At 41.5% G+C, this 17,132-nt stretch overlaps 1 protein-coding gene and 1 long non-coding RNA gene across 3 annotated transcripts in view; one reads left to right on the plus strand and one right to left on the minus strand.

The window, feature by feature from the left end:
• Positions 1–17,132, minus strand: part of cd2ap (CD2-associated protein) — a 318,661-nt gene that overhangs the window by 61,274 nt on the left and 240,255 nt on the right. For both annotated transcript variants that reach the window (XM_072499137.1, XM_072499136.1), the window contains exon 12: positions 14,872–14,970. In XM_072499137.1, the coding sequence (XP_072355238.1) occupies positions 14,872–14,970 (99 nt within the window). The remainder of the gene's footprint in view (positions 1–14,871; positions 14,971–17,132) is intronic.
• LOC140410700 (uncharacterized) overlaps positions 1–17,132 on the plus strand; it is an 80,218-nt gene that overhangs the window by 8,361 nt on the left and 54,725 nt on the right. The gene's annotated exons all lie outside the window — the stretch shown is intronic.

A 17,132-nucleotide genomic window follows, 5' to 3' on the forward strand; every position in this document is an offset into this window, starting at 1 on the left:
TTTATTGCAGTGAAAACATTTAAAACTTTTCATTTCTTTACCATCCTCCTGGATTTCTTTTTTGATCTGAGGTACACTCTCCTTATTATCTCCCATCAGATCATCTTTACCTTTACCACTTGAGTATTTCTCATGTCCCCAGTTTCTATCCCTCACAGGCTGAAACTGATGTCGGAAGCCAAGCTTTGATTTATGAACTAATTCATAATCATCTGCCATTTCTGCTGCTAATCTCGCAGTTTTAACACTCTGGTCTTCCACCTGAGTTCTCACTACATCAGGAATTGAATTTTTAAACTCCTCCAAAAGTATAATTTCTCTGAGAGCTTCATATGTTTGGTCTATTTTCAAAGCCCTTATCCACCTATCAAAATCACTCTGTTTGAGCCTTTCAAACTCCTTGTATGTTTGACCAAATTCTTTCCTTAAATTTCTAAACCTTTGTCTGTAGGCTTCAGGCACTAGTTCATATGCACCCAAGTTGGATTTTTTTTCACCTCATCCAGTAGTGATGCAAACACTTCACTAGCCCTACCTATCAGCTTTGTTTGAATCAGTAATACCCACATGTCCTGTGGCCATTTCATTTGTTTAGCTACCTTCTCAAATGAAACAAAAAAGGCTTCCACTTCCTTCTCGTCAAACCTTGGCAATGCTTGGACATATTTAAATAGATCCCCACCACGCCTTCAACTTTGACGCTCTTTCTCACTATCCTCATCACTATCATCCAACTGTACATTTCCCTTTACGTCTGCCAATTTTAACTGACTGTTATGTTTCATAGCCATTTTCTAAAGTTCAAACTCTCTCTCTTTTTCCCTTTCCTCTCTATCTCTTTCTTTTTGTTCTGCGAGGGCTATTCTTTCTTTGTTTCTTTCTTCTCTCTCCTTTTCTTTTCCCCTGATCTGTATCTCCCTCTCTCTTTCTTTTTCTCTCATTGCATGTTCAAACTGCTTTAATTCTTTTTCATATTCAAGTTGCTTAATCTGCAACTGGATCTTTGCCATTTCTAATGAGTCAGACTGTATCTCAGGCAACTTTAAATGCTCAGCCACTGTCATAATTACCTCATCTTTCCGCATTTTGTCAGGTAATGTTAACTGCAATGTTTTTTCCAAATCTAACAGTCTGCTTTTAGTCTCTGTCTGTAAGGCACTGTGTGTGACCGTCTCCACCCCCAAAAACTTCAGAGCCTCTGAAAGAGCCATTGTCCACAACACACTCCCCACTTAAACTAAAATACCACACCTGAAAGCAACCACAATATGCTCGCCCCTCACCGTCTTTAAGCCAATCCAATAGATAGACTTTTATATCCCGGACGAGCCCCCAATTTGTTATGGGCCAGGGTTTAGAGAACTCCAAAGTGTATCATGGAGTTCACCTGACGCACAACTTTTAATAGATTGTGGTATGGGGAGTACACGGCCCACTCTACAGGTGTGGTACAGCAGAAATGGAAAAGTATTTTTTAAAACAAAACAATGTTTATTCTATGAACTCAAGTTAACCTTTTTAAAATATAGTGAACATCTTAGCAACCATTAATTCAAATACAACCCCCAAAGACTGCAACACTAAGTAAACCGTTAAGCTTTCTTTTTTAACATCGAGAAGACTTTAAAAAATAACTTTAAACAGAAGCACATCAGGTTAAAGTCACTACTGCAAGCAGTTAGCTTTAAATCACCAAAGGGTCGATTTACAGTCTTTAGATTACAGAGAGATTCATACACCTTCTGGCTGTGACTGCAGCTATCCAGCTCTGAAAACAAAACTAAAACACGCCCTGCAGCCTGCTCAAAAACGAAAGTAAAAAGCTGACAGGGCAACCCAGCTCCACCCACTCTCTGACATCACTGCAGTAATATGAGCAGCCAAACATTTCTTAAAGCGACATTCTCATGACACCCTAACATTCGTGCCTTTCTCAACAGTAAATACTGACGAGAAATATTCATTTAGGATCTGTACCATCCCTTGTGGATCTGCCCAGAGATAACCTTGTTTATCCTCTCCGTAGTCACCCTTTTACCTTTTATGCATCTGTAAAAGCTCTTTGGATTTTCCTTTGTTTTATCTGATTATATGATTGGACTAGAAAGAGGTTCACCTGGTTTTCCTGGACTTGAGCGTTTCAGCTATGACGAGAGGCAGAAAAGGCTAAGGAAGTGTACAAAATTATGAGGGATACAGATGGGGTAGATAGGAAGACACTTTTACACTTAGTAGAGGGGTCAATAACCAGGGGCATAGGTTTAAGCAAATGGGCAGGAGATTTAAGGAACTCACTGCTTGAAAAGATGGTAGAGATGAGAACTCTCAACATTTAAGAAGTCTTTAGATGAACACTTGAAACAACATAGCATACAAGGCTATGCACTAAGTGCTGGAAAATAGGATTGGAGTAGGTAGGTACCCAGTCATAATGAGCCAAAGGACCTCTTGCTCTGCTGTAAAACTACCGACTCTATTTTAAGAACAACTTTTCAAAGTGGGATTGGGGGGAGTTAAGGAAATATATGAGATAGGGGATAGAAGGCATTTGTTGAAAATGGATTTGTCATTAGTTCTTCCTGCTCAAATTGGTTGATTCATAAAGCTATGGCCTGAGGTGGCTTTGTCTTCCAGCCTAGTTGGTACACTTTCTGCTGATTCTGGCAGCCATGCCTTGGACATTCCCTGTGACTACAGCTGTGGCAACTCTGTGACTGCTCTTCGTAGACTTGCGGGAAGGTTTCCCATCTGTTTCTGGTGTCTTGCGGCCATCGACTTCTCTACTTATACATTGTGCTTGACTGTTGGCATGGTGGTGAGTGGGTCAGGTGAGTACTGTCCATGGGGAAACCGATTCTCCTGTATGGGGTTGCCCAACACCGAGGATGCTGTAATCCATGCTCATGATGTTCCTGGGCCTCTTTTTCAGTGTTTTTGCAAGATAGTGTGAATTCTATGGCTCTTTTAAGTTTCAGGGTAGGTTCCCTCAGCAGTTCCTCTGGGTTGCGACATTATTTATCCCATATACCAATCAGTTCCGAAACACCTCTGGGAAAGATGATGCATAATCACGGTTCTGTCCGTTTCTGAAGTCTTGTCAGGAATTCTGTAATTGATTCTCCGGGGATTCTTGTTGAATCAGCAATGTTACAGAATCCAAATGGTTTAGGGTCAGAGTGGTTCGTCGCTAGGTTTATCGGTTCATTGATCGACTTCAAGTCCAGAGCTGCCGGGTAGATCAGGCTATTAATGATGCTGAACACTGGGGCTCCACAAGTCGTCAGGAGAATCGCCTTCTGTTGGTCATCGCTTTCTATGCCTTTTGCCTGAAAGAAGTATCTCATTCTTTCAGCACACTGGAGTCAATCTCCTGTGTCTGCATCACATGACTCTATTTTATAAAATAGTGGCATTTTTGGATTTTCTTCGTCTTTTTCTTACCGGAATCATTTGACTATGGAAAGGCTGCCCAGAGTTTTTTTTTTCTTCCTCATAGCCAGAGAGATAATCCAGGAGACACGAGCAGAAAGTAAAGCTGCTATCACGGCGTACAGCAATAGCGTCCCAACCCGGGACTATCAGCACTCCCGGCTAAGGGCTGGCATTTGAAGGGCTCGGTTAACGGGTCCCAGCTGGGGGAGCCTCTGCCTGTTACCAAGAGAACTCATACTCTACAAGCCCCACAGGGAAATCTATTAGCGATCCCCTGTGGGGTGATGACTGAAGGGGGGTGTCCTGAGATGAGCCCCCTTAAAACCGGATAGCTAGGATAACACTAGAATAGCTCTACATAAGTTAATTTATTGGGGATTGAGGCTAATCATAGAAAGTATGCCCAGTAATCATTATTAACCATTCAACATGTATTTTTTTAGAACATAACAGTAACAAGCATTTAAACTCTTGCTAAAAGCAGTGGCCGTAATGCATGATGGGATTTAAACTAGCTAACTTGCCCATGTTCTTAAGACAAATGGAATCAGACAGAAATAATGTGGTCAGCAATAATACATCCAGCTCAATAAGCAGTTCTTATCAGTGGCCCCCACATCCTGTCTCAGACAATCCACGGTACAAAGAGGAACCAGCTTCAACATCTTGCACCCAGACAAACAATGAGATAGGCAGGATCTGGCTGGGATAAGCAACATGGGAATAGGAGAAAACAAGACATAACGGATACAATAGTTTTGGAAAACAACAGATGGCAGGATGGGGTTAAATCATGAGCTGATCACAGCCATCATGCTGCCTAAAGTAAACTTTTATTGGTCACGGTAAAATTGACAGCTCCAAGAATTGGATCAAGTCCAACTGGGTTGGGCTATTGATTTTTGGAACATTGTATAATTGGGGCGTCTGCACCAGTGTAAAGCAAAGTGGTTTTGGCATTTATCCAAATCACTCTCCCTGATACGTTGACCAAGCTTGGAAAAATAAAGCCGTCTTAATCAGAGTTGATGTGTCCGCAGGTCTTTGTGTTTAGCTGAGCTGTAACTAAGGGCGAAGGATCCCAGGTAAAAGCCAGCTCAATAATCAGTCCTTGAAAACGCTCCTACAATCACAATACCAAACTAGGTTGAACTGTTAAAGACAGGGAGCAAGCTGAGCAGATAGAGAAAGACCTGACTGGACCAAAAAGCTCTGATGAGTCACAGATGTTCTTAAGCACAAAATATAGGAATAGGAGTGGGCCATTTAGCCCCTCGAGTTTGCTCCACTGTTCAATGAGATTGTGGTTAATCTGTAATCGAATTCCATACCCACTTTGCCCCATATTCCTTAATATATTTCCTTGGCAAAAAAAATCATCACTCCAGTTTCAAAGTTAATAATCCAGGACCAATTGCCATTTGAGAAAGGGTTCCAAACTTCTACCACCCATTACGTCTAGAATTGCTTCCGAATTTCATAACTGAAAGGTCTGGCTAGCAATAAGTCTCAAACTATCAACCACCCCCCCCCGCCCAAAGTCTCTTCACCTTTCATTTTCTAGCCCTCTTCTTTTTCTTGTAGTATGAGGTGGTTAATTCCGATTGTGCAATATGCCAACCAGCAACGGCAGAGGTGTAATTACAATGAAACACACCGTGCCATAGCAAAGGGCCTGCAAATGACAGGGCGGTCCCAAAATGAGCTGCAGCCATATAGTCTCTTCAAATAAATAAAAACTGCAGGATGCTCACTCCGCACAGCGACTGACTCAAATTTATTTTTAAACTTTGGGCCTCTTACTTGCAATGTGCGATCTCTTCTTTTAATTATGAGTGTGTGTTGGGGCTGTGATTAATTATTAGCAGCAGCATTTTGGTTTTCATCTGACGGCGTAAGAGTGAAAGAGATGACAGGAACTGGAAGGTACAGAACACAAGGTTTAGAAACAGGGAGCAGCCACAATTCCAGGAAGTCAGCATTAACCCTGTGTCTCTGTTGCTTGTAAAAGTGGCGGATAATAAACCAAAAGATTTTATTTTTCTAACAATCTGCATCAAGGCCAGACAAAGTCTCCTTCCAGTTAATTCCCATGATGGAGCATTGCGTTGGCAGTCCTATTCATAGACATTACCCCACAGAAGGGCTTCTATCAACATAGAGATGCTGTGAAACAGTTTGAGGTCACATTTTGTAGCCACCTAAATTGGCCAGCTCCTGATTTAAAATGGCGAACGGCAAAGGCTGATGGGAAAGTCAGCCAACATAGACAGAAACCAGCAACTGCAGGTTTGCTGTGTATTTACCTCTGCAAAGGCCAGACAACATCGATACCAGCGACCATCAGCATAACAATGTAGCAGCCATCTGCATACTGATAACCAATCCCCGGGAACAATAAGTAACATTTTGGACACACAAAGCAAAGCCAGACTCCTCAGCGCCAGCAGGAGCCAACACAAAGGAGGTGAACGAGCACCTCAAGACCGCCCATCGATCAGGGAACCGCTCCAGTATTGGAGAAATCGAACCAAGCGATTGGGACAAAGTCCAATCACTTGGGACCAGGTACAGGGTCCCCCCGAAAGGCGGGAAGCCCCTGGGGACTATACGAGTTAAGCCCCAAGTTCAAATCACTCTCTTCACCTCTGCATCCCGCCCGGGTCACCCAGCAACACGAACCAACATTGACCGTGACCGGCGCAGTGACCCCCGAACAAAGTAAGTCTTAATTCAACGCTCGCTACGAGATAGGCGAGATAGGAAAATACATGAATAGGATGGGAATAGAAGGATACGGACCCAGGAAGTGTAGAAGATTGTAGTTTAGTCGGGCAGCATGGTCGGCACGGGCTTGGAGGGCCGAAGGGCCTGTTCCTGTGCTGTACATTTCTTTGTTCTTTGTTTGTTGTCCTAGCTACCAATCCATACCAACTTCGAATCCCGCAGACTCAGAACCCGAACGAAAGGCCATTTGTTCCCCTGACCTGGTGGGCCAATCCGAAGTTAAGTACAGGCCTGTTAGTTGTAGAAGTAGCTTAGACGTAGAATTTGTGCATGAGTAGCGATTACGGTGTATAATAAATGTGTTTTGATTTGAATCTTACTAATCGGTGTATTGGGTTATTGATCATTACTCGGACTTGAACCTTGTGGCGGTATCATAAAGATACCTGGCGACTCGAGAGCAAAGGTAATAAAACAGAGCAATTGAACCAAGGAGAAAGTTAGCAACAATATGAACAAGGAGCAGGAGTAGGCCACTTGGCCCCTCGAGTCTGCTCCACCATTCAATAAGATCATGGCTGATCTGACTGTAACCTCAAAACCCAATTCCTGCCGACTCCCGATAACCTTTCACCCCCTTGTTAATCAGGAATCCATCACGTTCTGCTGTAAAAATATTCAAAGATTTCTGCTTCTGTTGCCTTGTAAGGGAGAGTGTTCCAGCCTCTTAGGCGTCGAGAAAAAAATATCCTCCTCATCTCCATCTTATATGAGTGACCCCTTACTTTTAAACAGTGACCCCTAGTTCTAGATTCTCGGACAAGAGGGAACATTTGAAATGTCATAACATTCAAGGCAATGGCCAAGTGCCAGGGAGCGGGATTAATGTAGATTAGAGTAGGTTTGTTTGTCGGTGCAGGCTTATTGGGTCGAAGGGTCTCTTCTGTACAGTATGATTCTATGAGGTTTGTCAATCCATTAAATATTTAATTTTCTTCCCGAGACATTCATTCATACTCTGGCATTTAGCCAGTAGTTTTGAAGCTATCTTACACAACATCAATGACCACTGTAAAAGTATTGTCATTGATTGTCAAAACATATGCAAAATCTGGAGACAGGTTTTGTTAAAAATTGGACGCGTCTACGTTGCATTATTGATGTGCTCATTGACGAAAGCGCACAGCCTGTTCCTTTGTTTCTTGATCTTATTAAGGAAGCTCTGCTTCCCCTTGCTCTGAATACCTGAGATAAAAGTGCCTGTGGAAATTGTCTCTCCATAAACTTGCGTCCATGAACACATATTTAACTGCATGTTTGTATTTTCTTCTCTGATTGACTAGCTGTGTAGACCAAAACCACTGTTGACTATACATGCTTGAGGGACAGCAATCTGGAACAACAGGAGTCAGATATAGAGCACATATCCCTATCTTCTACATAATTAGTCATTAATTTAAGCATTAACTTGCAAATTTAAATGTGGCTCTTGCATAACGATTGCACGTTTCTATTTGTTGCAAAAATATTTGTGATTCAACACCAGGTTTACGTGTAGGGAGGTCATGTACATTTCTGCTCTACTTGATCACCGACATCAGCAGTGACTTATGAAGGAGAAAGATTTAAAATAATTAAAGTCTTCAGAAATCATGTCCATTTTAATTTGCTTGCTGACAAGTTGGTGGAATTAAGAAACATTGCATTGACAGAAGCAGTGATTAATTTGCACATTTTCTTGGCTTTGGGCCCCTCAGGTGGGAGAGAAAAATTGAAGTTGAGCACGGGCCCCACTAACTGTAAATGTGCCACTGAATCAGAGAATACATAATCACAGGGAGTGATGCAGAGTCTCGTAATCTTGCCATCGCTCTTGCAAAACTCGTGGTAAGAAAGTCTGCTCAATAAAGTTTACATTTTCCTTAACTCAGTAGGCTCTAAATATTCTGTGTTGGCACGACACCGGCCTAGATCGTCTGGTTTCCAGATGGTCAGAGACTGATGTACCCCGAAACAGAGGGACCCTCTGCAAATCCAACGCAAGGACACCGCAGGAATTGCCTGGGAAATTTCAACTTCCGATCACGAATTCTCGAGTGTCTGGAACCCTCTGGAAAAAGTCTCCAACTTAAAAGTCAGAAACTTCAGAGGATTCTGATCAAATTCCCTGTACAGTTACCCAAGAAAGATCAGGCAGGAAAATACCATGCCTAACTCCTGACTAACTGTACAACTGGTCCCCCTCCCCGATTCCTCACTGACCTCCCCCTCCAATCTCCATCCACCTGACTCTCATACTCCCCCACGACCACTCCCCTCCGACTAGCTCCCTACACTCTAACTAGACCCTCTCACAAACTGACCTCACCACCCAGCCACCCTACCCAGCTGGCACCCCACCCACACAGCACCCTGTCCACGTGCCACTCTACCCACTTAACTCGCTCACAACTATTCAGAAACACAATGAAAACCTACTTAAATATGGCGCAAAGCTTTTAACTATATTGGTGAATGAAGACTTATCAAAATATGGCACAAAGGGACATGATCCTGCCCTACCAAGCAGAACTCGGATTACTGTTCCATATTTCTGAAGAGGTCCCATTTGGAAGTCTGGGGCAGAAATGAGGAGCTCCAAAGCGGTGTAAAAAAAAAAAATTAGGAGCAGAGTGGTAATCTGATGGTGATTGCCACCCATCAGAAGATTCGGGAAGCCCATTATATTTCTCGCATTACACCATTTTCAAAGTACCATATTCACTCCTTCTTAGGTCTGAAATGGATAACCTCATATTTGTTAACATTGGACAAATCCAAAGTCATAAAATTGGAAAATAAAGAGTACCAACATAAGTAATAACAATAAACATTATCCTGGTTGTACAGCCAAAGGAATAGGGCAGAAGTTCCAAAGTGTTGGTCCATTCCCACCAGCAGCACAGCATACAATTCTGATCATCGATCTTGAGAAAAACATCAAGAATGCAGAAAAGGGTACCTAAATGATGGCTGGGACTAAACGTTTTGAGTCATGAGGAGGTTGCAGAAGCTAAGACGGTTTGCACAGGGCTCGAGAATATTTGGGGTTGAATTATGAAAGGTTTTATTGGACATACAGAAGCACCAATCTGTTTAAGAGTCTCAAATTCTAGAAAAAGAGGACACAGTGGTAGTGTGGAAACAATACAGATTGAAGAACTAGAGGCAGGTGAATGTTTGGAATTGACTGCTAAGGGAGTCAGTGAAAGATGGTTGTATCATAAAGTTCAAGAGAAGAGCTGGATAAATTCCTGATGAAAAAATTGTAAAGATCAATAAGAAAGGTGTGGAATATAATCTTTCCTAGACATGGGACTAAGCAAATGGTCCCAAGTGGTTTTCTGCAGTTCTGAACATTGCAATGTTATTTGAAGGCAATGCAATTTTAAGCAGAATAACTAATTTTAATATAATTGATTTGATTTTGATTTGTCACGTGTACTGAGGTACAGTGAAAAGTATTGTTCGGTGTACACTCCAGGCAGATTATTCCATACATGAAAAACATAGGACATACGATAAATACACAGGGTAAATACATAGACATTGGGTGAGGCATACGGAGTATAATGCTACCACAGTCAATAAGATGCGTAGAAAGATCAGTTCAGTCCATAAGAGGGCCATTCAGGAGTCTGGTAACAGTGGGGAAGAAGCTGTTTTTGAATCCGTTAGTGCGTTTTCTAAGACTTTTTTATCTTCTGCCTGATGGAAGCGGTTGTGCGAGAGAATAGCACGGGTGGGAGAGGTCTTAAATTATGGTGCCCACCAACCCCAAAGCAGCGAGTGGTGTAGACAGAGTCAGTTGGGAGGAGGGTTCGCGTGATGGACTGGGCTGTGTTCATGACTCTCTGTAGTTTCTTACGGTCTTGGACCAAGCACTTGTTATACCAAGGTGTGATGCAGCCAGATAGAATGCATTCCATGGTGCATCTGTAACAACTGTTCAGAGTCAATATAGACATGTCAAATTTCCTTAGTTTCCTGAGGACGTGTAGGTGCGGTTGTGCGTCGACGTGGATGGACTGTTTCTCTTAATTTGGCTCTTAAGATGGCGGTCAATATGGTCACCTCCCTTAATTCTAACTACGTTTTCCTCTAGAGTCGCCAGGTATCTCTCGATACCGCCACAAGGTTCAAAACCGAATACTGATCAAAGACTCGATACACCAGTTAGTAAGTTCAAACTCAATACTCATTTATTTACACACACAGTCGAATATACTCATGCACAAAACTCTACAGACTAAACTATCACTACTGCTAAAGCCTATACTTAGCTTCAGGCGCCCACTCAGTCAGAGGAACAATGGCCGTTGTTCGGTTCTGAGTCTGCTGGGGTGAATTGGTATGGAATAACAGCTAAGAGCGTCTGTCTCGGAGCGTACATTGACCTTGGACTTACTTGTTCTGATGCAGCTTTGGCAGGTCTCTCCTTGGTGAGAGCCGGAGCCAAGAGAGCGATTCTCTCTTGGGGGATCCTACTTATACCCAAAAGGGGCTTCGCCTGATTTTGGGCGGGCCTTGAACTTGGCCCCAATGAATTTGGGCCGTTTCTCAATCGTTCCTATCGATTTCCTCCAATAAAGGGGTGGGTGCCCTGATGGCTGGGCGTGTCCTAGGTGGCCATTGGCCTGCTTTGTTCTGGTCTCCTCTGGCGCCGGGGTGTCTGCCTTGGTATCGTTTACTTAAATGTTACTCTTTTGTCCCCGGGGATGGCTCATTAGTATGGTAATGGTTTTGCAGTTTCGGTCTTGTCTGGGAGCTGTGGCTCCAATTAACAGACAAACCACGCACCTGCTTGCTTTCTCAGTATTGTCCATTTTCCCTGCAATCTTTGCAAAGTGTCCATTTTGTAATCGGGAAGTGGCCATTCCAGATGGTTACAGGACCAGGACAGATTGTTGATGTGCGCATACAGGAATTTGAAACTGTCAACGATGTCCACCTCAGCACCACTGATACAGGCAGGGGTGTGTACGACACTTCGCTTCCTGAAGTCGATGACCAGCCCCTTAGTTTTGCTCACACTGAGAGATTTTTGTGTTTCCCTATCTCCTCCTGTACTCTGACTCATTGTTGTATATAGTTGATGCTTCTCATGTAAGAGAGGTGCAAAGTTTAACACTTACACTTGCTCAAGAACAATGTTGAGCAAAGCATGAAGTGTAACCTAATGCATTAAGATAAAGGATTAATGCTTCAACATTTGCAACACTGAAAAGTCACACATTGTGGTATCAATTGCAGAACGTTTCACTCAGTTGACATCCAGCAGAGAATCAATCTTTGCTCTGGTCAAGCAGAAGCAAGAATCTTTCCTTCACAGTTCTTTGGTAATTTATTTTTTATTATTTTTCTTCTGAGATATCATGCAAGGTAGAACAAATCACAGAATAATTGGCCATCAGCAAATTATACACACAAATGACCAAATTGGAATCAAGACATGAATTTTAAACACAAATAGGAAAAGTATGCAGAAGCACTTTCAAGTGCTACTTCAGTGACTGGCATCAAATAACAATGCATTAGGAGGGAGTATCTTAGATGGGAGAAAAGTTGCAATTGCACCCAGGCAGATTAACTGAAGGTTCAAACCTACGTAAGTTCAGTCAAGTATGAGGTCATCTACTTTGGAACTGTTTAAAAGCAGAGAAATTTGCGAGTCCAAAGACATAAATCATTAAAAGCCAGTGGAATGCTGACCTTCGCCTCATGAGGGTTGGGGGTGGAAATCAAAAGGGGAGGAAGTTGTGCTTCGGTTGTATCAAACCTTGGTCGTATCCCTTTTTGAGTGCTGTGCACAGACTTTGACATTGTATCTTAGAAACAATATATTAGGCTTGGAAGGAGTGCAGTGCTGATTTACCAGAAAATTATCCACGGATTTTGGGAGAGGTTACATAACTAGGATTCTCGGTTTTGGATGATTTGTTTTAGGATTTTGAAAGGAATTAATGGGGTTGTTAAACAGAAAAATATAATCTTAAAATGAGGGCCAGGCCATTCAGGACAGAAGTTAGGAAGCACTTCAAATGAAGGCAGTAGCATTGTGAACTGTCAAAAAGCCATTGATGCTAACTCAACTAATTTTAAATTGATAAATGTTTACGGGTCAAGGGTCGAAAAGGATATGGAGCCAAGCCAGTGGATGGAGTTAAAATACAAATCAGCATGATCAATGTTCCTCCTCCCCTGCAAAGCAACCTAAAGATCCTCGAGGAAGCTCTGCGCAAGTCAGTTCCTTTCACTAACAACCACCCATACAAAAGCTCGGAAAAAATAAAAAGGGGCTGCACACACAAAAGATTGCTCACATGCACCGAACAAAAATTCGAAAATACGTTCACCATGATCACAATGAATGGCAGAACAGGTTCAATGGGTTAAACACCAATTCCTAATTTATTCATGGAGTAGAATCACTATAGTGCAGAAGGAGGCCACTCAGTCCATCGAGTCTGCACTGATTCTCTTAAAGAATTGCACCCAAGCTCACTTCCTCGCCCTATCCCAATAACCCCTTAATCTATCCTACACATCTCTTTTGAACACGAAGGTGAATTTAGCATGACCAATCGAATGAAATGAAATGAAAATTGCTTATTGTCACGAGTAGGCTTCAATGAAGTTACTGTGAAAAGCCCCTAGTCGCCACATTCCGGCGCCTGTTCGGGGAGGCTGGTACGGGAACTGAACCGTGCTGCTGGCCTGCCTTGGTCTGCTTTAAAAGCCAGTGATTTAGCCCAGTGAGCTAAACCAGCCCCTTACAACTTAACTTGCACATTTTTGGACTGTGGGAAGAAACCAGGGCAAACTGGAAGAAACCCACGCAGACAAGGGGAAAATGTGCAAACTCCACACAGACAGAGACTCGAGGCTGGAATTGAACCTGGGTTTCTGGCACTGTGAGGCAGCAGTGTTAGCCACTGTGCCACCGTGCTTACACCCATTCCTAATTTAGTTCTTCAATATTGGGTGTTTTGACATAGCATCCACAGTTAAATATGTTGAAATTACACTCATTCAACTAAGGACCATCAGAAAAAACAAAAGATGACCAGATTAACATCATAGAATGGCCTTATTTAATCACCAGCCACATGGAAAAGTGGCTTTTAACACATTAACTTATTTATGAAATGTGGTTGAAACTTACAACATGACAAAATAGGTGTAAATTTTAAAATATTTCATATATTCTGCTCTACTTCGGAAAAAAAATGGAAGAAAAGTTTCTTAAGAACATAGAAGTTGACATTCAAGCTCTGACCCACTTTTGATAAAGAAAAAGCTAAGAATGTGCTGTGCTGCCAAAACCACTTCCTGACCAGATTCATGGCTGTGTACATGATTTTGACAGCAACATTACTTCCTTGCCTTCTCTGGGTTTACCATTAGCCTTTTCATACTGATACTGCATTATTTCCATGTCACAATCATTTTTTTATGCAAAGTAGAGTATAACAAGGCAAAATGTGCAATCAATTCAAGCAGATAATTTTACTTTTCACATTGACTGCAGCCTCGCTAATCATTATTTAAATCTACATTCTAGCTACTAACATTTTCAATCACAGAGAATTTCCTGGGGAAAGTGAGCTCCACTGCTGTATAGTAATGATTGACATGTTGCCAGAAAGATATAATATGAATGACTGCATTTCTCAGAAATAGATAAAACCACAGCGAATTGAATACAATTCATGAATTTTCCCCCCCAAGTTCTCAAGGTTCTTAAATGAATGAACATTGAATCGAACATTGTGGCAACCCTCAGAAGCAGGAGAAATGTGATCAAGCTTAGAAGAGAAAATGGTCAGTTTAGATTTATTAACTTAAGGCAGAGAGCGCATGTACATGTTCATGAGAAAAAGAGTATGAACTGCGTAATCTTTGCCAGATGTATTCTTTCCTTTGTTCTTCAGGACAAAATACTAATCGAACACAAGTTTTCCCTGAGTGCAAATTACTATTAATTTTGTGCATACCATGGGAAGGTTTACATCAGATGTAACAGTAACTTCACTCAATTTTTTTTCAAACCAGCTGAACTTATATGCTTGATATGCTGTTGGGTGGGTGGGGAGAGAGAATAAACTGACGTCCTCATACAAGAATGACACATGTCTGTGCATAAATATGCATTGAATTAACTAGTTTCTCCTTCTCATTTTGAGCTAATAGATTGTAGAGAAACTAAGCTATGATTCATGGAGAACTGCAAACCGAAAACAAGACCAGTCAGCAGCAGCTGCCATTCTTTTATGCACACAGGACAAAATGTCTACTCTTAACAGTGTTCAAGATTTACTTGGCCCAGTGCAATTTGATGTTCTCAAATTATTTACACCAAGGTCATTCAGATATTCATAACTGATCAACACTCATTTGGTAAACAAAAAACTATTCTTTGATAGCAGAAGGCTAAAACAATGCACCCAATAACAATTCAATTTCAAACTATGGCATTCATTATCTGGAGGACTTGAGGAAAGGTAGGAATTTCTGCTACGTAAATAAAAACTAAGCTATCCCAAGTACAGCGACAATAGGCAATTTTCTTTACTCATTCTTGGCTACAAAACCATATTGCACATTCGCAATTAAATATACTGGTTTCTCATTAAGATGTGTGCCCTTTGTAAAAAAGGAATGGAACCTCACCTTTGTCTTCAGTCTTTGAAGAAACGGAGTCAATTTTGTCTGAATGGATCTTTTTAACTTCAAGTTTCTTCTCAGCTGGCGGAGGTTCAGGTTTTGAAGCTGAAAGATGAAACATTTCATATATTGTGTATTTTTTTCCCTTTCAGACTTCTTCAAAAAGTGGCATCCATCAGTAATGAAATGATATTACCAATTATCAGCAGACTTTTTTCATACAACTCTATGGTCTCTGAGCAGTTATGCACCAACTTCCTGTGTTATACCTACATGCATATATTGGCCAATAAGAATAAAGGGGCAGGATTTTAAAAAGTAAATGAAGTGAGCTTGAAACATTAAATATTTATTCCATTGCAACCTGCAAACAGTAAATCAGAAGAATTTCATTATCAATAAAAATTTCTGACGATAGGGAAACAACAGCCTCATACTCAAACTAATCACTAAGCACATATAAGGTGGAACTTCCTCGGAGTGGCAATCAGGGTCGAATTGCCACTCTGCACACAACTGCCAAAATTTTGTCTGTGCCCGTCTTGCCCAGTCTTCCTGACTCAGGCTGGGCGAGGTCCTGATAGCCAGCTGTCCACGAAGTTCAACTTCAAAGAAAGTTGGGGGGGGGGGGGGGGGGAAGAGAGAGAGAGAGAGAGAGAGAGAGAGGGGGGGTGGGGGGGATGGTTAGTTAGGGGGCTCCCGTGCCGGGATTGGTATTTAAAATAGCTTAGCAGAAGTCAGAAGACGTTTTATTTCTACTAGCATTTCCTGGGTAACTATTAGTGCAGCCCTAGTGGAACCATTCGAAGTTAACGATTTAAATCACCTTTTCAGATGGTTCGCAGCACAATTTCCCAAGGCAAGTCAGCGCTTCTGTAAAATTGCCATACAAATAATAATCTTTTTATCATAATAATGTTTACCTAGCGGCTCCGAGAGATTCTGCACCGTTTCTTTGGGATATCCCCCCCAAATCCGATGCTGTGGAGCCCAAAGGTTATGGCCAAATCTGTTTAATTGCTTTTGCTTTAATTTAAAGGTATTTTTAAGTTAATTCAAATGTTTAATTCAAATCAAAACAAGATTTCCAACTCTACTATTTAGAGTTTTGCAAGCAAATGGGGAATGATACCTGGCAACAAAAATCATGACATTTTTATCCCCCAACATATACACCCATTTTAACAGTGTTTTGCCAAATTATAAATCATATTTTAACAAATGGATCTTAAGTACAGACCCTGAAGTGAGATTTGTGTATAGATGTTAGATTTTTATTTTCAAAATGCAAATTATACAACAACATTGTGCAATAACTTAGCCATGAGTTTAGACTGTTCAGTAATTTAATAGAACCTATTTTCACTTAAGTAAATACACATTTTCTTTTGACAGGAACGTGGTAATTTTATATGCCCAACAGCCTAGTCACTGATTAGAGGCACACTGGTTCAAACCACCTTCCAAGAACAGTGGGAAGGTGGCCTCACCCAATCATTTTCACAAACCACATCACAGTTGTTCAAGAACATCATCTGTGGTGTCTAGTTCGCTTTATCGAAATAACTATGTGGTGAAGAAACAAAACAGAAAAAAGTGCACTCTCTCATGAGAGGGCAACAATGAAAGAAGGTAGCAATATTATCCATATTTTACTTGTTAAACTGTTGACTCCCAGTAACCAATTATGTCATTCTGGTAGATAAAGATCACTGAATTTAGGTTTGATAGTCATGTAGCATTGTAGAAAGCACAATTTTAAATCATTAATCTTTACATATTTGGTCAAAGGGAGGGAGATATTGTTGTTTCCTTGGATGACTCTGTATATTCAAGTATTATTGCATGGCATTGCAGAGTATGAAGGGTTTACCACTGAAATCTGCCACTGTTATTGAGTGGACAGTGATCGCGCTCTTTTGAGGAATGGAGACCACACATATTTCTTTGGTCTTTAAGGCAGTGTTCTCCCCTCCTCAGCAAACTGATGGCAAAAAATGTTACTTGTTGAATGAAACTTGAAGGTTACTGGCCTTCACTGAAGTAGCATCCCTCACCTCAGTCAGAAGGTTGTGGGTTTTTGCAAGAGCAGTAGTGGTGGAGGGGTTTGGTGTTGGGGGGGGGGGGGGTTACGGTTCTCCAGTGTTCCAGTCAATATTTATCTATCAACCTAAGCAAATTATTATTGTTTGCGAGGCCTTGTTGTGACTAGCATGTTTCCCTATATTCTCCTGTGAGTTTGACAAGTACTTTGGCCAGGAAACATT

This window comes from Scyliorhinus torazame, chromosome 4, assembly GCF_047496885.1.
Source record: "Scyliorhinus torazame isolate Kashiwa2021f chromosome 4, sScyTor2.1, whole genome shotgun sequence".
Classification (NCBI taxonomy): domain Eukaryota; kingdom Metazoa; phylum Chordata; class Chondrichthyes; order Carcharhiniformes; family Scyliorhinidae; genus Scyliorhinus; species Scyliorhinus torazame.